Source organism: Phaseolus vulgaris, chromosome 11, assembly GCF_000499845.2.
Source record: "Phaseolus vulgaris cultivar G19833 chromosome 11, P. vulgaris v2.0, whole genome shotgun sequence".
NCBI lineage: Eukaryota > Viridiplantae > Streptophyta > Magnoliopsida > Fabales > Fabaceae > Phaseolus > Phaseolus vulgaris.
The window spans coordinates 36,203,589-36,226,143 of record NC_023749.2 but is presented as its reverse complement, the minus strand read 5'-3'; the positions used below and the strand labels follow the sequence as shown (position 1 = coordinate 36,226,143).

Here is a 22,555-nt window from a genome sequence, read left to right as displayed (position 1 = left end):
TCTTCCTCTGTTTTTTTTTTTTTTTTTTTTTCTGATTTCTCACTTTCTGGTTTCATGGATTCCACTATCTTCAAAAAGGATTAAAACCAGAGCTGTAAGATCGGGAGGACGTCTTGAGGCTGGTTTTTAGGAGACAATGAATTGATTGAGAAATATCGCTTTGAAACAAGTAGAAAAGTGATAAACAATCCAAAAGTTGTCTCTTTTAGATGGTTGAAGAGTCAAAAGCTGGATGATGTGAGAAGACTTCTCAAACTCAAAGAACAACTGCTGAAGAGGTTCTTGGAGATGAAAGGGAACATCTATCCATATCTCATTCGGGTTTTCTACACCAACTTAAAGTTTGAAGGTAACAATCTTGTCTCTCATGTCAAGGGTGTGGATATGAAGATCACTCATGAAGTGTGGGATGCTGTGACTGGCCTAAAGTATGCTGGCTCGAGAATCAACAAAGGGAACAATGGATCACTAAGCAAGATGGGTTTTACCAAGATCAATGGAAGATGGGCAAGTAAGGATGGTGAACATGGTGGTTCCTCAAGTGGCTTTCATGCTGAACATGGTGAAAAAGATCAAGAAGTTGCTGAAGGTGCTTATATGGATGTTCAAGATGAAGAACAACCTGCTACTGACTTGGGTGCTGGAACAAGTGTTGGACATCAAGGAAATAGGACTCTTTCAATGTCTTCCTTCGAGAGTTACATGGTGAATAGGCTAGATGGCTTTGCTGAAAACCAAAGGAATCTTCATGATCTTTGTGTTACAAATTTTCATAACTTTGACAATAGATTTCAAAGCATGGATACATGTTTTCAGACCCTTGATGAACAGATTGAAGCTATTCAGAATCAGTTGTTTGAGCTGCAGTATGGGAAAGAAGATTGAAGAAAAACAACCGGTTGATATCACGAAACAACCGATTGTGAAGCTTGGAAGACAAGTCTTTGTTGTTCTTTCTATGTTTGTATTGCTTTATTTTGGATTATTCTGTTTTTATCTCTTCCTAAAGTCTATTTGTGAAGACAAATAAGGGGGAGAATATGGTTTTTGTGTTGTCCTACAAACTGTTATAACTTTGCTATATCTCTGTTTTAAGTTTCTGCTGCATTATTGGTTTGTATGGAGTTGTTTTTTGGTTAGTTTTGGCTGGTTTTTTGCTTTTTGATTTATGCAGAAAACTAGTTGATGTATGATCATAACCTACTATGAGAGATGTTCTGGATTGCATAGCTTTTTGTTTTGCAGGTGCTGTTTCAGATTCAATCAAGATTAACACAAGCAATCAGGGATTTGTCTTCATCAAATAGGGGGAGATTGTTGATCAAGAGTGATCTAGTGCTTTGAAGAATCCAAATTCAAGATGTTTGATGAAAGGATGGTGTTTTTGTTGTTTTTGGGTGGGATCTGGGTAGAATAGAATGTGATCCACTCCTTTGTTGAATCTAAAACTGATGTGATTTAAAACCTTTTTGAAATCAAGTGTTTTTCCAACTAAGTGAAAAACAACCTGTTGTTTTATCGAATCAAACCTCCCTGATTCTGTTCAAGAATGTCTTCTCGTGCTACTCCCCCCAGGGTCAACCCCAAGGACCTGTATACTTGGGCTTCGAGCGAGCTTCTTGACGAATGCTCATGCTTACTCTCCACCAGGGCCATAAGGGAACACAAAGGGGATTCATGCTCCTATAATCACCGTGCCTTCGCGAGGAGGCACGACGACGACATTGCTGTGCTCCCTTGCACTCTAGGGGAGCCAGTATGTGGAGACGAACGGGCCAACGACGGGATCCCCTTCTTTTACTTCTATCAAGTGGTTTTCAAAACCATCGGCGTGCGCCTGCCCTTCTCCAGGTTTGAGAAGGAACTGCTGACGGAGATCAATGCCGCTCCGGCCCAGTTATATCCCAACAACTAGGCTTTTGTCAAGGCCTTTGACATCCTTTTCGGGTTTCTGGGTTGTGCACCCTCGGTTGACATCTTTCTTCACTTCTTTGAGGTGAAGAGGCAAAGGAACAACCTCTGGGTAACTCTTAGTAACGTTCCTGGCAGAGTTCTCCTGACCCCCTTCCAAAACTCATTCACTGGGTGGAAAGGCCGGTTCTTCAAGATTTGCTGCTCTGACCTCGTTCCCTCCGCCCTGGATGGTTTTCCACTGTACTGGGTGAGGGAGACGAGGGCCCTCAAATCCAAACCCTTCAAGAAGCTAGCCCCGAATGACCAGGTGGTTTGCCGGATTCTCGCTGAGGCGGGAGGTTTTGACTCTGCCACCTTGATCAGTTTGGAGTTCAACGCTGGAACTCTCGAAAAGTATATATGTATGAGTCACTGCCCTAGAAACTTCCTCCTTTATTGCTTTCTATCTGTGTGTGTTTTGCTTCATGGTGTCTCTGACACATTCATCTCCCTTGGTGCAGGTTCGAAAATAAACCAAGAGCGGAGGTCACGACTTTCCCGAGCTCTGCAGACTGAGAGCGGGGCTTCGTCTTCTTCCTGTGCTGACACCGATGGCCACTGAAAAGTTGTTCGTTTGTGTTTTTGTGTGAGTTGTAATGTTTGCCCTATTCGCATTACTCCCATTTGTATCGAACACTGCTTGTAACATCAACTTTACTATACCATACTTGGTTTTTGTAACGCCGCTTTACTTTTGCATACATCTCATATATTGTGCGTTTTTCCTCCGTCACGTTTCTTAGTGGCGCCTGCACTCAGGCGACACCTTTCTTCTTGGCGACGCCTTCTTTCTTGGCGACGCCCATCTTCTTGGCGGTGCCTTTTTTCTTGGCGACGCCCTTTTTACTAGCGACGCCTCACGCTACTTCAAACGGAGAAAGATAACGACTGAGAACCAAGGCACGGTTTTTTCTCAAACTTGTTTTTTCTTTTATTTGGGTGACCTCATTAAAAAACCCCGGAAAGGGAAAAAGAGCGTCTCCTTTAACAAGACTGTTACATAGCTGCTTTACATAAGTCAACTAAAATAAAACTTCAGGTTGGCTGCATTCCAACTGCGCGGGATGGGACCTCCTTCCAAGGTCTCTAGGCTGTACGAACCGTTGCCCTTAGCCTCGGTAACTCTGAAGGGTCCGGTCCACTTGGGAGACAGCTTATTCTCCAGCTCGTATGGGTGGGCTTTCCTCATAACTAGGTCGCCAATCTGAAACTGTCGCGGCTTTACCTTAGAGCTATATTGCCGCTCTACTCTTCTCTTCACCACTTTAGCTTTTATTCTGGCTTCTTCCCTGGCTTTGTCTAGCAGATCCAGGTTTACCCGCCTTTCTTCGTTGGATTCCTCCACCACAAAGTTTTGAAAACGTGGTGAGCTTTCATGTATCTCTACCGGGATCATCGCGTCTGACCCATACACCAAACTGAAAGGCGTCTCCATGGTAGAAGATTGGGGCGTGGTGTGGTATGCCCATACGATCCTTGGAACTTCCTCCGCCCACGCCCCTTTGGCCTTCTCTAACCTTCTCTTTAACCCCCTCAGCAAAACTCTGTTTGCTGACTCCACTTGCCCGTTGGTCTGGGGGTGTTCGACTGATGCGAACACTTGCTTGATACCTATCTCAGCGCACAGATTTCTCAACTGCTGACTGGCAAAATGGGTCCCGTTATCGGATATCAAACGCCTAGGTACGCCAAAGTTACACACAATGTTCTTCCACACAAAGTGTTGTACCTTATGCGCAGTGATCTATGCCACGGGCTCTGCCTCTATCCACTTGGTGAAGTACTCGATGGCAACGATCAAATACTTCATCTGCCTTATCGCCAGTGGGAACGGGCTCAGGATGTCAATTCCTCATGTATGAAAAGGCCACGGGCTATATATGGATCGCAGTTCTTCTGGCGGCGCCTTGTGCCAGTCAGCGTGCTTTTGGCATTGCCTGCAGCATTGGGCGTGTCGCGCACAGTCCTCTTTTACTGTTGGCCAGAAGAACCTTGCGCGTATCACCTTGGAGGCTAAGGACCTTCCCCCTACGTGGCTCCCGCAAATGCCTTCGTGGAGCTCCGCCATTATCCTTGTACACTCGTCGCCACTTACACACGTTAGGATAGGGTGAGTGAAACCATGCCTGAACAACACTCCATCCACCAGAGTATATCTTGTGGCATTTCTCTTGACCTTCTTACCCTCTTCCGGCTCCACTGGGAGAGCCCCATCCGCCAGGTACCGTTTGTATGGCGTCATCCAGGTGTCTCCCTCGACTAGGACACATACCTGCATTTGCCTTCCTTCTTCAGGCATATCCGCGTACATGCTGATGCGGGGCGTCTTCAGCGTATCTTGGGTCAGAGAGCGATGATTCCTTGGACTCTCTCTTGATGTACAGATCTGGAGGACATCCACCCTGTTATCTTCCACGAATTTACGCGGAGCTTTGAGCGTCTCTTGGATCACTGTCCTCTGCCTACCCCCCTTGCCTGAGCTGGCCAGCTTGGCAAGCAGGTCGGCTCTGACATTCTGCTCCCTTGGGACATGTATCAGCTCAAGAGCATTAAATGCTCCCTTCAATAGTTGGACGTATTTTAGATACGCCGCCATCTGTGGGTCCTTCGCCTGGAACTCACCCGACACCTGCCCCGTAATCAGCTGGGAATTGCTTTTCACCAGGAGGTTCTGTGCGCCCATCTCCTTGGCCAGGAGCATTCCTGCTCTCAGGGCTTCATATTCCGCCTGATTATTACTTGCCTTAAAAGCGAAGCGCAGAGCTTGCTCAATCAGTACGCCGTTGGGTCCCTCCAAGACTATAACCGCACCACTCCCTTGTTGGTTGGAAGAGCCATCAACCGAGAGCAACCACTGCGAGCCCACCTCCACCTCTTGTTCACCTCCGGGCGAGAGTTCCGCTATAAAATCTGCGTACACTTGCCCTTTGATGGATCCTCTAGGCTCATACTGAATGTCGAATTCTGACAGCTCCACCGCCCAGCGCACCATTCTTCCCGCCACGTCAGGCTTCTGCAGCACCTTCTGTATAGGGAGGTTTGTCATCACTACCACCGTAAAGCTGTGGAAGTAATGACGGAGCCTCCTGGCTGAAAACACCACTGCTAACGCTGCCTTCTCCAGCGCCTGGTATCTCGTCTCAGCGCCTTGTAATGCCTTGCTCACGAAATAGATGGGCTTTTGACTCTGGTCCTGCTCCTGGACTAACACAGAGCTGATAGCCCGCTCCGTTACCGTGAAGTATAGTCGGAGGGGCACACCTGTTACCGGTTTGCAGAGGACCGGTGGCGTCGCCAGGTACTCTTTTAACTTAATGAAAGCCGCTTCGCATTCGTCAGTCCATGCAAAGCGACTATTTCTCTTGAGGCACTGGAAATATGGGTGCCATTCGCCATTCGCCATTCGCCATTCGCCATTCGCCCTGTCAGCTGCTGCACTTCCTTTACCGACGTCGGGCTTCGCATGGCGATGATCGCTGCACATTTGTCGGGGTTCGCTTCTATCCCCCTCTCTGTGAGCATAAAACCCAAGAACTTACCGGCCTCTACCCCGAAGACACACTTCTCAGGGTTTAGCTTGAGGCGGTACTTGGATATTGTGACGAACAACTCCTCTAGGTCTGCCATGTGTTGTAACCTATCCTGCGACGCCACTACCATGTCATCCACGTAGGCTTACACATTCCTCCCTAGCATGGGCGTCAGGACCTTGTCCATTAGCCTTTGGTATGTGGCGCCTGCGTTTTTCAGCCCAAAAGGCATCACCTTATAACAGTAACTGCAACTATCCGTCATGAATGCAGTTTTACTCTCATCTCTCGGGTGCATCTTGATCTGGTTGTACCCCGAGAATGCGTCCAGGAAGCTCAGCACCTTGTTGTCGGATGCACTATCCACCAACGCGTCGATGCTGGGTAGTGGGTACGAGTCCTTCGGGCACGCTTTATTCAAGTCCGTGAAGTCCACGCACATCCTCCACTTCCCATTCGCCTTCTTCACCAAGACGACGTTGGCTAGCCACTCAGGGTATTAAATCTCCCTGATGTGGCCAACACTCAACAGCTTCTGCGTTTCATCCTTTACCACCAGCTGCCTCTCTTCGTTAAACTTTCTCCTTCTTTGGCGCACGGGGCGGACCGTGGCGTCCATGCTGACCTGGGACGTCTTCGTGCGCGACCTCAACCGTCAGCTAGGGACTCCTTCCCGCTGGTTACCTATGGATTCCTGCAAAGAAGGACAAAAGGGTGCCCTAGCGGCCGTTTGCACTCCGACGCTCAAGTCAGCCAGCAAGAAACACCAAAAACTATGCACCTCCATATCGGAGCACCGCGTATGGCACTCTGAAGGTGGTAAAAAGGAAACTGTGTCTAGTGTCTATTTCTCCTTCTAGCAAAGATCTTTCCCTAGTCCCTTGTGCGTAACCTCAAGGCTCGAGCAAGCAACTAGAGAGTTTTTGGGAAATTTGCCAAAGGTTCCAACCCTGTTTCCAACATGCTCGGCGATATTTAAACTACCCAAGCATTTAAAGCGCCTTAAAGCGCTTTTAATCATAAAACGTAACGCACTTAATTAACGCGTCAAATTAGAAAACGTAGCGCATTTAAGACGTTGAAACGCTTGGGAGCCTTTATAGTACCTTAAACGCTCAAAACAGAAACTGTATTAAATGACTTTAATTACCTGGTACCTGACTAAATGGTGCTTCTATTCTGACCTGGCTGTCGTACACGTGGAGGGCCTCACAGCGCCATGGCCCAATCTGGGGACGTTTCTAAGTGTGAGTCCTCCTGCTTGGGAGTGCTACTGCGCAAGGGGTGACTTTTTGGGTGCCAACTCATGCCCCCAATCATCTAGTCACTCACTTTGAGAGCGTATCTACCTTCCTCTCGTACCCTGCACCTGGCTACCTTAGGCATGACCCTCCCCTTGAGTCGTATCTGTCCCAAAGGCGTCTCTGGGACGGCAGGGGTACTTCACGAGTCAGGCTGCCCTACACTGGTGCTATCACTATGGCCTTGAAGCCACCTTTTCCTTCTCTTTATCACTACCCCGGATTATCGGGACCTGAGGCCTTTCCACGGCGTCGCTCCCTCCATGGTCTTTCCTACCCATGGGTATTGGGGAACCGCGCTGTGACTGCCTTGACTTAATGATATTTGATCTTGGCGACGCCCTGGTTGGGCGACGCCTCCACCTAGGCGACGCCTCGCCTTGGCGACGCTTCCTCTTAGCGACGCTGGTACTTGGCGTCTCTTCACCTAGGCGACGCCTTGTGTTGACTTTGACTCCTGGCGTTGACTTTGACCTTGACTTTGTCAACGCCCGGATACGGGACGGTACAACTTCTGACTCGATAAACTTGTCATAAAAAGAGTCATTAAGTTTTTGGCATCGTTATCAGGGAACAATTGAATTTTTTAGAAGAAATTCCTAAATATTGTGAATACTCAAATTGTTTTTATGTTTTTGTTAATTTTTTTTTAATATTATGTTATTTTTGCTTATTATATTTAATTTGTTCATTTTATTTTAAATTGCAGATTTGTTTGTATTTTCAGATTTATTTGAATTTATTTTTTTTCAATTTTAATTTTTTAAATAAATATTCTATTACTGCTAGTGAATCCTTGTGCTCACCCTTTATTTACCTATCTTATATGATATTAAGAGGTCAAATAACAAAAGACCAATTATATTTGAAACAAAGATTGAAAGGGCAGTAAAAAAAAACAACAACAGAAAGACAAAGATAAAAGAGAGGCAAAGAAACACTAGAGAGGAGTCCTCAACCACTTCTTCTTTTTTGACTAATATTTTTTAGGAGGAAAACAACATGACAGAACATCAAGTACCACCTCCAAGGAGGACACTTAGAGATTATGACATGCAATAGGGGCTTAGACATGAAACCCATGTTCTTTTCAGTCTCATCAGTACCCATTATGAGGATCCATATACACATTTGGCTACATTTTATGAATTGGTGGGAACAATGGGCTTTCAATAAAGTGATATTGAAAATGATTATATGTGTTTGTTTCCTTTTTCATTGGCATGAAAGGCTAAAGAATGGCTCAAATCACATCCAAATCAGAGTCTCACTAGCTAGCAGGGTGTAGAGGGAAAATTTCTGCAAAGATTTTTTCCAATCTCTCGCTACATCAAAGTTGTTAATCAAGAGTGATCAAAGGCTTTGAAAAATCCAAATCCAAGTGTTTGATGCAAGGCTGATGTTGCTGTTGTGTTTAGGATAGGATCTGGGTAGTTTAGTTGTGTAATACACTCTTTGTTGAATCTAAAGATAATGTGTTTTAAAACCTTTTTGAGATTAAAGTGTTTTTCAAACTAAGTGAAAAACAACTTGTTGTTTTGTCGAAACAACCGATTGTTTTTCTCTTAGGTGTTTTTGAAAAGGTTGAAAACTGTTTTGGTTGGTTGACTTGCTGTCAAACCAAAACAATCGATTGTTTCGTGATTTCAATCGATTGTTTGTTTGAAAATCCTAACAGAATTTTGTTTTGTTAGTTGAGTGTGCTTTAAATGATTTTCAACTGAATACGCTCGTCTATTAAATGCTTTAACCAATCTTTGAAAGTTATAAATAGTTTATTTATGCTTTATAACAAACAAGAAAAACATATTTGAGTTTTTCAGTTGAGAAAGATTGCTTTCAAGTTTTGAACATTCACATTCAGCTTTGGGTTTTCTCAAGAGAGGGTGGATCACATATGTATTGATTTCAGATTGTTCTGTAAACAAGTGTAATTCGTTCTGAACATTTTGTAAATTCTGGTGTTGTTGCCAAGGAGTGTTGTGTGCTCTTGAGGTTGTCAAGATCAACATTCTAGGTGTGTGTTGTGCCAAAGGAAGTGTGTTTCTTGAAGGGTTCAAGGTCACTTCTTTGATTGCTTACTAAATTGCTCAGTGGCTTCTTGGTTTAAGAGTGAACCAATATAAACTGTTTGTGTATCTCCTTCTTCCCTTAAACTCATTTAAGTTCAGTTGTTATTGCTTTGCTAGTATAAAAAACCGATTGTTTTTCTGGTGCTTTGTTGTTTTGTGCTTTATATCTTGGCTAACTGAATTTCTAATTGAGTTTCATACAAAGGATTTTGTTCTAGCTGATAAATTTTTCAATAACCCCCTTTAAACAATTCACCCCTTTCTCGTTTAAGGCCACATATTCTAACAATGTTAGTGGAGAACATCATTGGACAGATAAAGGAGGGTGTTTCTACACGTAGCTCTATCTAAACATTCTGCAGGAACACTATTTTTGTCTCTCAAGTTGAACCAAAGTTTATTGAAGAAGCTCTTAAAGATGAAAAATAGGTGGAAGCTATGCAAGAAGAGTTGAATCAGTTTGTTAGGAATGATGTGTGGTTTCTGGTTCCCAAGACAGATGAGATGAACATGATTGGATCTAAATGGGTTTTCAGAAACAAGCTTGATGAGGCTGGAGTAATTACAAAGAACAAGGCAAGGCTAGTTGCCAAAGGCTACAATCAAGAGGAAGGGATTGACTATGGAGAAACCTTTGCCCCTGTTGCAAGATTGGAAGCTGTGGGATTGCTGCTGGCTTTTGCTTGTATGAGTGGATTCAAACTCTTTCAAATGGATGTGAAGAGTGTTTTTCTTAATGGCTTTATCAACGAAGAAGTGTATGTTGAGCAACCACCGGGTTTTGAGGATCATCAACATCCCAATCATGTTTTTAAGTTGAAAAAGGCATTGTATGGGCTTAAGCAAGCTCCAAGGCAGTGGTATGAGAGGCTTAGCAATTTCCTTTTGTCACATGATTATGAAAGAGGAATGATTGACAAAACTCTCTTCATCAAGAAGTCAAATTATGAAATTATCCTAGTGCAAATCTATGTTGATGAGATCATCTTTGGTGCTACCCAGTTTGTGTGAAGAATTTGTGACAGCTATGCAAGGTGAGTTTGAAATGTCTATGATGGGGGAACTTTCTCTCTTTCTTGGATTGCAGGTCAAACAAACAAAGGATGGGATCTTTCTATGCCAATCAAAATATTGCAAAGAAATTCTCAAGAAATTTGAAATGGAAAGTTGTAAGGAAGCAAGCACACCCATGCCTTCAAGCTGTTATATGGATGCAAATGCTGTTGGAAAAGGGGTAGATCAAACAAAATACAGAGGTTTAATTGGTTCCTTACTCTATCTCACAGCAAGTAGACTGAATATCATGTTTGTTTTATGTCTTTGTGCAAGATATCAAGCAAATCCAAAGGAATCTCACTTCAAATATGCAAAAAGGATTCTTAAATATCTCAAAGGAACAACCAATGTTGGTCTATGGTATCCTTCTCACTCTTCTATAAACTTAATTGGTTATTCAGATTATGATTTTACAGGGTGTAAGCTGGACAGAAAAAGCTCAAGTGACACTTGTCATCTTCTTGGATCAAGCCTCTTCTCTTGGCATAGTAAGAAGCAAGCTTGTGTAGCTCTTTCTACTGCAGAGGCTGAATACATTGCTGCTGGGAGTTGCTGTGCATAAATACTTTGGCTTAAACAACAACTTGCAAATTTTGGATTGAAGATTAACAAGGTTCCTTTGCTTTGTGACAACACAAGTGCTATAAATCTCACTAAAAATCAGATTCAACGCTCAAGAACTAAGCACATTGAGATTCGTCATCACTTCACATGGGATCATGTGAGCAATGGAGATTGTGAAGTGAAATTCATTGAAACAAAACTGCAACTGGCTGATATATTCACAAAACCTCTACCAAAAGAAAGGTTTTTCTTCTTAAGAAATGAGTTAGGCATTCTTGACTCTCAAAATCTCTCTTAAACTGTTTTTTAATTCTTAAAATCTATTTGTGAAGACAAATAGGGGGAAAATTGGTTGGTTTTGGTGTTGTCTGCTCTCTATAAAATGTTTCAAACTATTAAATCTCTCCAATTTCTAAAATTGGAACTATTTTCCTGCTTCTACTGAAAGAAAGAATCGATTGAATAGAGGAAACAACCGGTTGTTTGTCTGATACAGTGCTTAGTGAATTTCTTTTCTAACCTACTACTATAGATGTTGTGTATTGCATAAAGTGTTGTTTTGCAGGAACTGCTTCAGATTCAAACAAAGTCCAACACAAGCAACTAGGGATTTATCTTCATCAAATAAGGGGAGATTGTTGATTAAGAGTGATCAAAGGCTTTGAAAAATCCAAATCCAAGTGTTTGATGCAAGGCTGAAGTTGCTGTTGTGTTTAGGATAGGATCTGGGTAGTTTAGTTGTGTAATACACTCTTTGTTGAATCTAAAGATAATGTGTTTTAAAACCTTTTTGAGATTAAAGTGTTTTTCTAACTAAGTGAAAAACAACTTGTTGTTTTGTCGAAACAACCGATTGTTTTTCTCTTAGGTGTTTTTGAAAAGGTTGAAAACTGTTTTGGTTGGTTGACTTGCTGTCAAACCAAAACAATCGATTGTTTCGTGATTTCAATCGATTGTTTGTTTGAAAATCCTAACAGAATTTTGTTTTGTTAGTTGAGTGTGCTTTAAATGATTTTCAACTGAATACGCTAGTCTATTAAATGCTTTGACCAATCTTTGAAAGTTATAAATAGTTTATTTATGCTTTATAACAAACAAGAAAAACATATTTGAGTTTTTCAGTTGAGAAAGATTGCTTTCAAGTTTTGAACATTCACATTCAGCTTTGGGTTTTCTCAAGAGAGGGTGGATCACATATGTATTGATTTCAGATTGTTCTGTAAACAAGTGTAATTCGTTCTGAACATTTTGTAAATTCTGGTGTTGTTGCCAAGGAGTGTTGTGTGCTCGAGGTTGTCAAGATCAACATACTTGGTGTGTGCTATGCCAAAGGAAGTGTGTTTCTTGAAGGGTTCAATGTCACTTCTTTGGTGGTTTGTGTGTAATCGGTGTTGATTGCTTAGTGGATTGCCCAATGGCTTTTAGGGACTGGATGTAGCTCTTGGTTTAAGAGTGAACCAGTATAAACTGTTTGTGTATCTCTTTCTTCCCTTAAACTCATTTAAATTCAGTTGTTATTTCTTTGCTGGTATAAACAACCGATTGTTTCGAAGAAACAACCGATTGTTTTTCTGGTGCTTTGTTGTTTTGTGCTTTATATCTTGGCTAACTGAATTTCTGATTGAGTTTCATACAAAGGATTTTGTTCTAGCTGAAAAAAATTTCAAAAACCCCCTTTAAACAATTAACCCCTTTCTCGTTTAAGGCCACATATTCTAACAAAAGTAAAGTCTGAAATTTCTATGTTCAGATAAAGAGCAAATGAAGCGTTTTGTGAGACATGGGAGAGATTCAAAATGATGCCGAGAAAATGCCCAAATCATGGGTTTGAAGATATTGCTCAACTGAGCATATTTCTTAATGGTCTCAAATATGATACAAAGATGCTCCTAGATGTTGTTGTAGAACATGAAGGCTTTGATGAAACCAAATATGTGATAAGAGCTTGATGCTTTTCTGCTTTGATTGAAGCTTAGTTCTAGGGTGTTTAGAATTCTTGTAAAGGCGATTCTTAATCCTATGTACAGGCTGAATCAATATGTTTTAGAAGAAAAAAATGTTTTTCTAAGCAAAGAGAAAAACAATCGGTTGAATTCACAATATAATCGGTTGTTTTACACCTAGCTTGTTTGAAGGGTTTCAAAATTGTTTTTGATTTGGTTAACTAACTATCAAAACCAATTCAACCGGTTAAAACAACATTTCAACCGGTTGATTGTCACATTTCTTAACAGCTTTTCAAAAACCTGTTAAATCTATTTTTAGTTGAATTAAAACTGATTTGGCTCATGATTAACTCCCTAAAACTACTAGATTTAAGATCTATAAATATGGTTTCTCTTTGTATTAAAAAACATACAGAAAGTGAGATTGAACATGTTTTTTAGAAGAGATTTGATTCAAAGTTTTGGAAGATTGCCTAAAGGATGTGCATTGGTTTAAGAACTGATCTTAGGAGCTCTGTGATTCCTAAAATACCAGGTGTAATTTGTTCCTATTTTATTCTTGTAATTGTTTTTTTTTGTTATACTTGTAAAGTTTGTTAACCTGTAAGGTCAGAGGGTGTTCTAACTGTAGTTGTGTGAAAAGAAAAAAGGGTGAGTGTTCTTGTGTGGTCAAGATCTCCTTTTTGTGGTGTTGAGTGTTTGTAATCTGTGATTGATTGCTAGTGAAATACCTAGTGGTTGTTCTGGGGACTGGATGTAGCTCAGAGGTTGAGTGAACCAGTATAAATTGATTGTGTAATCTCTCTCTCTCTCTCTCTCTCTCACTCATTATAAACTGTTTGATTTAATTTTTGTCTCTGTTGCTATAAACAACCGGTTAAAACGAAATTTCAACCGATTGTTTTTCTGTAAACAGTTTTAATTGCTTTGATTGTTTGGCTTCCCTGATTGCTCTTTCTGTGATTGTTGATAAAACTTCATTCTTAGTCAATTTTTGCGAAATTCTTTTGTCAAACAATCCACCCCCCTCTTGTATAGGTCATTAATTCTATCAATTGGCATCAAGAGTTAGGTTCTTGAAAATTATTCAAGCTTTTTTCTCTCTAAAACTTTTTTAATGGCTGATAAACTACCTTTTAGGGAAGGTGCTTCTATAAACAGACCACCATTGTTTTGTGGTGTGAATTACCAATTTTGGAAAGTTAGGATGAAGATTTGTATGCAATCCACAGATAAAGGAATTTGGGAAGCAATTGAAAATGGTCATTTTATTCCTCGAGTAAAAAAAGATGAGGTATTTGTTGATAAGCCTCCATCTGAATAGACTAAGGCTGAAAGCAAAAAGGCAAAGTTTGATTGGATTGCTAAAAATATTATAACTTCTGCTTTAAGCTCTGATGAAATGTGGGATATCCTTGAGGTCACACATGAGGGAACCAATGATGTGAATAAGGCACGATGCTCTCATTCATGAGTATGAATTATTCAAAATACAGAAAGTGGAAAAAATTTCTGATATGCAGAAACGCTTTTCTCACATTGTGAATCACCTAATGAGTCTTGGAAAAAGCTTTGACAAAGAGGAGCTAAACATAAAGATTTTGAAGTGTTTTGATAGGTCTTGGCAGCCAAACTACCATTTCTGAATCAAAGGATCTAACATCCACGACAACAACTTCATTGTTTGGTAAGCTAAGGGAACATGAGCTTTAAATGAATAGGTTGGTTGTCCAAGAAAGTGAGGATAAACACAGCAAAGGAATATCCCTGAAAGCAGCTAACTAGAAAAGGCATCAAGATTCCAGTGATAGTGAAGAAGACACAATGAGCTTGCTTTCAAGAAAGTTTAGTAAATTCTTAAAAAAAACAGCAAAGGCCAATCTTCAAAAAGGTATAATTCCAAGAAACTGAATGATTTTAATCCTAATAAATATACCTGTTATGGATGTGGTGAACAGGGACACATCAAGGCTGAGTGTCCTAACAATGAGAGCAAGGAAAAAGATGATTTCAAAGGATAAAAGAGAGGAAAATCCAAGAAATCTTACATAGCTTGGGATGACAAGAAGATGCAGAAGCAAATCTATGGTTAAAGGCATCAACATCAAGCAATATAAGCTCATCTTCATTAGTCAAAGGTAACAACTACTACCAACTACTTGAAGCATTTAATGAAAGACATGAAAAAGCTAATAGTTTGGCTCTCTTGAACAACCGGTTGAAAGGATTGAACAACTGGCTTGAAAACATAGTTAAATCACTAGAAGAAGATTTGGAAAAATCTAAAGTTGATTTTGAAAATTTGGATTTGATTTACAAGAATTTTTCTTGCATGTGTGACTCAAGTTTTTGTGAAAACTGTGAATCTCTTGAAAAGAAGGTTCACCATCTTGTGAAAACTGTGGATAAGCTTACAACTGGAAAATTCAACTTTGAGAATGTTCTTGCATCTCAAAATTGTGTTTTTGGAAATGTAGGTTTAGGATTTTATCCACAGAGCAAAAAGAATGGGATTTCAAAACCTTCTTCAATAGTGCGAGAAAATCAACCGATTAAAAAAATGAAACAACCGGTTGTTAAATGCTTTTACAGTATGAAGAGAGGTCATTCTGTTAGATTTTGCAGAATTCGTAAATTTCTTGTTCCTAAAGGTATCTTTAAATGGACTCCAAGAAATATTGATGGTTCTAAAGATAAATCTAACATGAAAGGTCCCAAATTCTTTAAGGGATCAAACCTTGTTATTTGATAAGTTTTCTTTTGCAAAACTTTGCCTCCAAATGAAGGATCTGTAGAATTAGGATCTCATGGATGCAAACAAGCAAGACAATGCCTTAGTTCTAAAAATTAAGAATTGCTTCAAATGTGTAATATAAACTTGAAGGATAACTCTTTGTTCTTCTTATAGTTGAACATTCAATTTGAAATCCAATTATGTATTTTCACTCTTAAAGCTCTGGATTATTTTATTTGTATTCCTTTTGTTTCAATACAAAACTATGTGCTTTAATTTGAATCCTTGTATATTCAATTTCTGTTAAAAGAATTTGGTTTTTCAAACTTCATTCAGTTGTTGCAGAAATTCAATCGATTGTTTCTAGGAAACAACCGATTTTTTCAACCCTGGTCAAATCTGTATTAATTCTCTGTGCTTTGATTTGCGTTTCTGATCAATCCTAGTGATGTTTGTGTTCAACAAGGCATTAGTTACAACTTTGAATACTAATTCTCTCTGCAATAACTGCTCTTCATGGAATATATTCTTCTAAACTTTGGAAATTAAAATTCTTTTAAGTTTGGTCAAATGAGCATGTGATTTTTCTATGCTTTCTGCTAGGGTCTAACAGACTGCTTTATTGCTTCTGATTGGATTCCTTTTCAGTTTAAATTTAACCCACTAAATGCCAAAACTTTGACTGACTGTTCTGATTATAAATATAGGTTATTAGTTGCAATTGTTCACAATAAACAACCTATTTTTTTCTCTCTACACTAAATTTGTTTTGCAGTTTGCCCACATCCTCTCTCTCTAACTAAACCATGGGATCAACACCTCTATCATCTAAGAGGATGAAGATAAGGGCAATAAGGAATGCAGGAAAACTGGAAAGCTGGTTTTCAGGAGAATCCGAACTAATTGAGAAGTTCCTACATGAAACAAGTAGGAAAATTGTCAACACTCCAAAGCTTGTTTCTTTCACTTGGATGAAACAACAGAACCTTACTATGGTGAGGAGTCTTTTGAAGGAGCAAAGACTGAAAAGATTCCTTGAGATGTCTAGAAATATCTATCCAGATTTGGTGAAGGTATTCTACACAAACCTTCAATTCAATGGTGATATTCTCAACTCTCATGTCAAGGGGGTGGACATTGAAATCACCAATGAGGTTTGGACTGCCATAACTGGGCGAAAATACTCTGGATTAAGAATCAACAGAGGAAATCTTGGAGTGATAGAAGAGTTCAACAAAATGCAATTTGATCCTGCCTGTTGACCAGGACGCAAGAGCCTTGCCTCATCAAATCTGGATCGACTTTGCACCGTGCTAGCTTCCGTCCTTCGCCTTGATTCACCTCAAGAACCTGCAAAAGACAGAACGGCGCCGCTGCGGCCGATCGCGCTCCGACGCCCAAGTCAGCGACTGAACCACGAAAATACTAAGAGAAAACTAAGAACTTCAGGAACCGTGCAATATTCTCTCTCAGCGTACTCAAGTTCTCGCAAGCGTAAAAGAAGTATTCTAAAACGCGCATACCTCAGAAGTTCGTTAGGATCCCTTATATACTTGTGCGCTTTCTCTCTCCTGACAGTTACACATCTGGACACGTGGCTCGCATCCAGCTGTACACGTGTCACCATCTGGAGCATTCTTGACTTGAGCGTCACCTCTTACTCTTCAGGCTGTTCGACTAAGTTACTTATGCAGGAAGCAACTCAGCGTGTAGCTGCCTTAGAGCACGATCTCTTCTGTGTGGCGAGTACGGGTATCTTCATACACACCTTCCCTATGGTCTCGTCGGCCGCCATTATACTCTACTTTACTTACTTCACTGTGCATGCTCGGGTAAGCTATTCCCCGACCTCAACCTCTGTCCAGCTGGGAAACGACTATCTGACGACTTCATCCTTTGCTTCGAAAGCCTGGAACAAGCTTTCCCGATCTTTCGGCGATGTCCTCCTCTCGGCGATCTCCGATCGCCTTGTTGCCTGGGTTCACACCCGGCGACTACGACACAAACTTGGTGACCGCCGGTTTAGGTATGCTAGAGATTGGGGCACGCCAACTTAACGACTGGCGATCACACGAACCCCCCGACGTCCTTCCCTTTTGCCAGCCAGGTGCCCCGTTCAACACGCTTATACTATTGCTTGCGGCCACGTCATCAATTCCGACTACCTGGGCGGTACACAAGCCCCCAGGTCTTAAGCGAAGACTTGTCCAGCGAAAAGACTAAGAGGTCACGTCACTGCCGATCTACGTGGCGCTGGCACGAAATTCCAAACGTTCGTACCCTCTGCTTTTCTGACGCTCCACCAAACCCTTTTTTCCAATCGCTCGACACGTGGCTTCATCAACGGTCATCTTCAGCTGTCGTTTGCGCTTCCAAAAACGTTTGAAAAACCCTTAAACCCCTTCATTTCTACTGTTTCATCATCTCTCTGCATTCTCAAAACGCTCTGAGTTTTCTCTGCAAACCCACGACGCTTCTCAACTCCCTCAATCTCCAACTCCCTTCAACGCTCATCTGATCATCGAAAGGTACCTCTTTTACTTCTTCTGTTGATACTTGCTGCATTTTAACCGATTCGCATAATCCATTATCTGTCTAGTGCATACGCTGTGGGTTGTTTCCTCTTCTTCTTCCTTCTCGTAACTTAGGGCTTCGTCTTCCATTACATTCGTCACAACGAAATCCCGTTTGTTCGTTCTCCATTCTTCGTCCACAATCGAGTCGTTTCTGTAACCTTTGTTCATCCTTTTTCCTTTTTCCTTTGTAGTTCTCGCGATGGCTCGTACGAAAACCACCGCGAACCCTCCTCCATCATCACGAAACCCTCCACCCCAAGCGCATAACCTACCACGAGCATCTGGTGCTCCTTCTACCCAGGCTGAGAGGCCTGCAACCTCTCACTCCAATCTCGCTCAGGCAACTCCACCAGTCGCCGGAGGAGCCTCTGTTGCCACACAAGACTACAAGAAGCTTTACCCGTGGGCCACCTCAGCTCTGTTGAAAGAAACCTCTTCCATAAACACAAAGTTGGGCGTGCACTGACTAAGAAAAGGGGACCAATCTGAGCTTTCATTCCATAAGGAGCACGACAGCAAAATGGCCGTGCTGCCCTGCCGCCCGGATGAACCAATTTGTGCTGACGATAAAGTAAACAACGGCGAGTTGTTCTGCTTCCTCTACACGACGTTCTTCAAGAAGGTGAAGCTCCGACTTCCCTTCACTCGCTTCGAGAGGGAATTATTAACTGAGCTCGACATCGCCCCCGCCCAGCTTCATCCCAATAGCTGGGCGTTCGTAAGGGCGTTTCAGATCATGTGCGCACACCTGGGATTGCCAGCCTCAGTCGACGTTTTCCTCTTCCTTTTCGAGGCTAAGAATCCAGGAGACCGCCTCTGGATTAGCCTGAACGGTAGGTCAATCCTCTCCATCTTCCAGCAATCTTACAAAGACTGGAAAGGAAAATTCGTGAAGGTGTGCGCCAACGACCAAGATCCTTCCCTGCTCGACGACTTCCCCTTGTACTGGGTACACAAGGGGAGCAAAGACGCCAAAGAGAGCTTTAGGAGGCCCAGAAGTCCTGGCTCCATGGGCGAGCTAGACAGAGATCTATGCCTCTTCTGGAAAAGAGTAGCAGCCGCCAACATCACCTTCCCCACTTCCTCAATAATCTCCTTCGAGTACCTCGAAGGCCAACTTGAAGCCCATATAGGTTAGCTTTTACCTCACCACTTAAGTTTTGCTTTACGTTGAGACTGATTTTACATCTCTGTTATCCGCCATTGGGCGTCCTGCTTGTTGTATACTGGTCTTGGCTTTAAGTTCATGTGCTACCTGTTTGCATCATTCGCACATATACTCGTATATCTTGCCTTTGCTTCTGCTTATTTGTCTACTTTTACCCTGTGCAGACTTCATGTTGGGCAAAGGTAAATTAGCTGAACTGAGGGCGCTCGCCCGAACTCATAAGTTGGCGACGGGTTCCCAAACCGTGCCCAACTCGGTGGTGGAGATCGCCGCTGCTCAGGGAAGATCGCCTCCTCAAGGCCCAACTCCTCCAGAGACACTGCCCGCCCCTCAACGAAAAAAGCTCATCTTGAGGAAGCCAAAGAGGAAAACCCCTCAAGTGGTTCAAGAAGATGAGGATGAGGATGATGAGGTGACTGAGGACGGCCTTGTCACCAAGAGGAAAAGGGTGGCACCTTCTTCACCACCCGCTCTCCCAACACTAACACCGCCCTCTACCCCAGCTCCAACACCGCCCTCTCCCCCAGCTCCAACACCGCCCTCTCCTCCTTCAACTGCCTCAATTGCTGAAGCCGCACCAGGTGGGGATGAAGGCGCCCACAACTCGCCGATACTCATAACCGAGTCCCCCACTTCACCACCATGCTAGGAAGCCCCCCTTGCTCAACCAACTCAAGAGGGTGGTGGTGAAAGTCAGCACCAGGCTCCTTCAACACCTCCACCAACAGCAGCTGCAAGCCTTCCCCCCTTGGTCAAAGAAGTCTGGGGGCCCTTCACAGCTAAGTTAAAGATGATGGCAGAGGACCTCCCCTCAATCATAACAAAGGCTGTGAAGAGCTCCAACAAAAAGCTTCAGGATGAGATCTCAACACTCCAGGAGGAGAATCGCCTGATAAGGATCGAGGTGGAAAAGCTGTCTTGCAACCTGATGATGGCAGAGATCGATCACTCAAGGGTGGAGGATGCCATGAGTGCCGAGCTGAGGGTTGCGCGCAAGGAGGCCTCCGACCTGCGCCAGAAATTGCACCTCCTAGCTCAAGAGAAAATTGAGCTGGAGAGCAAGCTGGTTCCCTACAGGCTTAAGGTGGCCAACTTGGAGGCATCGATGAAAGCGGATGCAGCCAGGGTAGAGAACCTTGAAAAGAGGTTGGTTGATCGGGAGGTTCTCCTTGGAAAGGTCGAGAAGGAGAGGGACGACGCCATGGATGAGCTCGCCAGGGCTCGAGAGGAAAGCAAGAAAATCGCTGCAGAGCTGGCCCAGGCGTGGGACGAAGGCAGGAAGGTTGCTGAAGACCTCGCTCAGGATCGTGAGGAAAAAGAAGAGCTGAAGAAACGAGCTGACGAGCTGAAACAGCAAACTGAGGGGCTCAAACAACAAACCGAAGAGCTCGAACTAAGCTCCACCCAAGTCCTTGCCGCCGGATTCGACGCCGCCCTGGAGCAAGTCGCTTGTCAGTACCCTGAGCTCGACCTCTCCATGGTGTCAATATGCAATGAAGTGGTGGATGGGAAGATCGTGCCTTCTGAAGATTAATCGTCTCCCTCCATCGCTTATTTCCTGAGAATTAGCGCTTGCTCCTTTTTGCACAATCTTTTACTTGTAATTTTCTTTCCTTTGTGTTTGAACGGATACCGCTTCTATCACAACTTCCTCCGCTTTCGTACCTGGTCTCTCTGTTTACTTTGCTTTTCCTTATAGAAACCGCTTTAAACAAATTAACTTAGCGAATCTGCGGGCTCAATCGTTTACTCACTGCTTCAAACTCGAGCAAACTATCAACTCTCAAACGATGGCATTTTAATAACGTGTGAACTTAAGGCAACGAACTTCAGCGTGAAACTACTTACTAAACAGCAAGTTTCAAACCAACAGATAGTTTAAGATATAGTTCACCTGATCTACTCCATCGAAATGGGCCCTTACTCTTGCCATCGCCTGGACTTCTTCTGATCGCCATAGGGTCCTGGCGATGTAAGCTTCCTTTTGCCTCCATAACTTGGCTATTGTTCCCTCATCTGGGGGTAGAGGCGCCTTTCGGATCCTTCTCTACCTCCCTGAGTTTCAGAACAATAAGCCGGATGGCTAGGCGTTCTCTTTGAACCTACCTTAGCCATCCTTTAAACTTCTTCCACCCTTTACACCATACCTGAACTCGTTCGAGACGAGAAGGATTTTATCTTGCCTGAACTCGCTTGACGGCGAGAAGGTCTTTATTTTGCCTGAACTCGCTCGACGGCGAGAAGGTCTTTATCTTGCCTGAACTCGCTCGACGGCGAGAAGGTCTTTATCTTGCCTGAACTCGCTCGACGGCGAGAAGGTCTTTATCTTGCCTGAACTCGCTCAACGGCGAGAAGGTCTTTATCTTTCCTGAACTCGCTCAGCGGCGAGAAGGTCTTTATCTGGTGCCTCTACTTTGCCTAGGGATTACATCTCCGCTTCCTTGGATGCACTGAGGACTTTTAACTTGTTCTCGCCTGCACTCGCACAAAGTCGAGGAGGACTTTAATCTCTTTCTCGCCTCAGGACGCGCGAGGGCGTTGAGGTCTTTTAATCATTGCTGGTGCCTCCGATCGCCGAAAGATGATGAGGACTTTTAACTTTAGCTGTGCCGTCGATCGCCAAAAAGTGATGGGGACTTTAAAACTTTAATTGTGCCGCCGATCGCCGAAAAGCGATGGGGACTTTAAAACTTTAACTGAGAGCATGCGCTTTTTCTACAAACTTTCAACACAAACATGCATGCAAACTCAAAAGCTTTAAGCTTGAAAACTCTTCTTTTATTGGGTGGCCTCATTAAAAACCCTCCTTAGGGAAAAAAGAGCGCCCCCTTCAAACTGTTTTAACAGAAAGCTTGTAAATCTTTTCATGTTCGTCTCTACTTACAAAGCTTTAACTATGATATAACTTGAGGTGTGTGGCGTTCCAAGTGCGAGGAATCGCCCCTCCTTCCAACGTCTCTAGGCGGTAGGCGCCGTTCCCGAGCACCTCGGTTATTCTGAACGGTCATGTCCACTTAGGCGACAACTTGTTTTCCATCTCGTACTGGTGGGCCTTCCTCATCACCAGGTCGCCCTCTTTAAACTGCCTTGGCATCACCTTCGAGTTGTATCTTCATTCGATCCTCCTTTTCACTGCCTCAGCTTTTACTCTCGCCTCCTCCCTGATCTCATCCAACAAATCCAGATTCAACCTTCTTTCTTCATTCGAGTGTTCAGCTACAAAGTGCTGGAATCTCGGCGAGCTCTCCTGGATTTCCACTGGAATCATTGCGTCGCATCCATAGACCAGGCTAAACGGGTCTCATGGGTTCCTGACTGCTCGGTAGTGTGGTATGACCAGACTATGCGGGGTACCTCCTCGGCCCACGATCCCTTGGCTTTCTCCAGCCTTCTCTTCAAGCCTCTTAGCAACACCCGATTGGCGGACTCTACTTGGTCGTTTGTCTGGGGGTGCTCGACGGATGCAAACACCTGCTGAATTCCCACCTCTTCGCACAGCTTCTTCAGCAGATGACTTGCAAACTGAGTCTCGTTGTCGGACACCAGGCGCTTACGCACACCAAACCGGCACACGATGTTCTTCCATACAAAGCTCTCGATCTTGTGCGCGGTGATCTGGGCTACTGGTTCTGCTTCGATCCACTTGGTGAAATAT

The 22,555-nt window shown here is 43.1% G+C and overlaps 2 protein-coding genes and 1 pseudogene across 2 annotated transcripts; 2 read left to right on the top strand and 1 right to left on the bottom strand.

Annotated features, from left to right (window-relative positions):
* The first annotated feature begins 10,015 nt into the window (after positions 1 to 10,015).
* Positions 10,016 to 10,474, top strand: LOC137806389 (uncharacterized mitochondrial protein AtMg00810-like). The gene has a single exon (XM_068606474.1). It carries the CDS (start codon positions 10,016 to 10,018, stop codon positions 10,472 to 10,474), a length of 459 nt encoding a protein of 152 aa, XP_068462575.1.
* A 1,723-nt stretch (positions 10,475 to 12,197) lies between these two features.
* LOC137811623 (small nucleolar RNA R71) lies at positions 12,198 to 12,304 on the bottom strand (annotated as a pseudogene).
* Positions 12,305 to 18,741: 6,437 nt separating this feature from the next.
* LOC137806380 (proline-rich receptor-like protein kinase PERK2) lies at positions 18,742 to 19,549 on the top strand. Its single transcript, XM_068606461.1, has 2 exons — positions 18,742 to 18,865; positions 19,065 to 19,549. Exons 1-2 carry the CDS (start codon positions 18,742 to 18,744, stop codon positions 19,547 to 19,549), a joined length of 609 nt encoding a protein of 202 aa, XP_068462562.1.
* Positions 19,550 to 22,555: the final 3,006 nt, after the last annotated feature.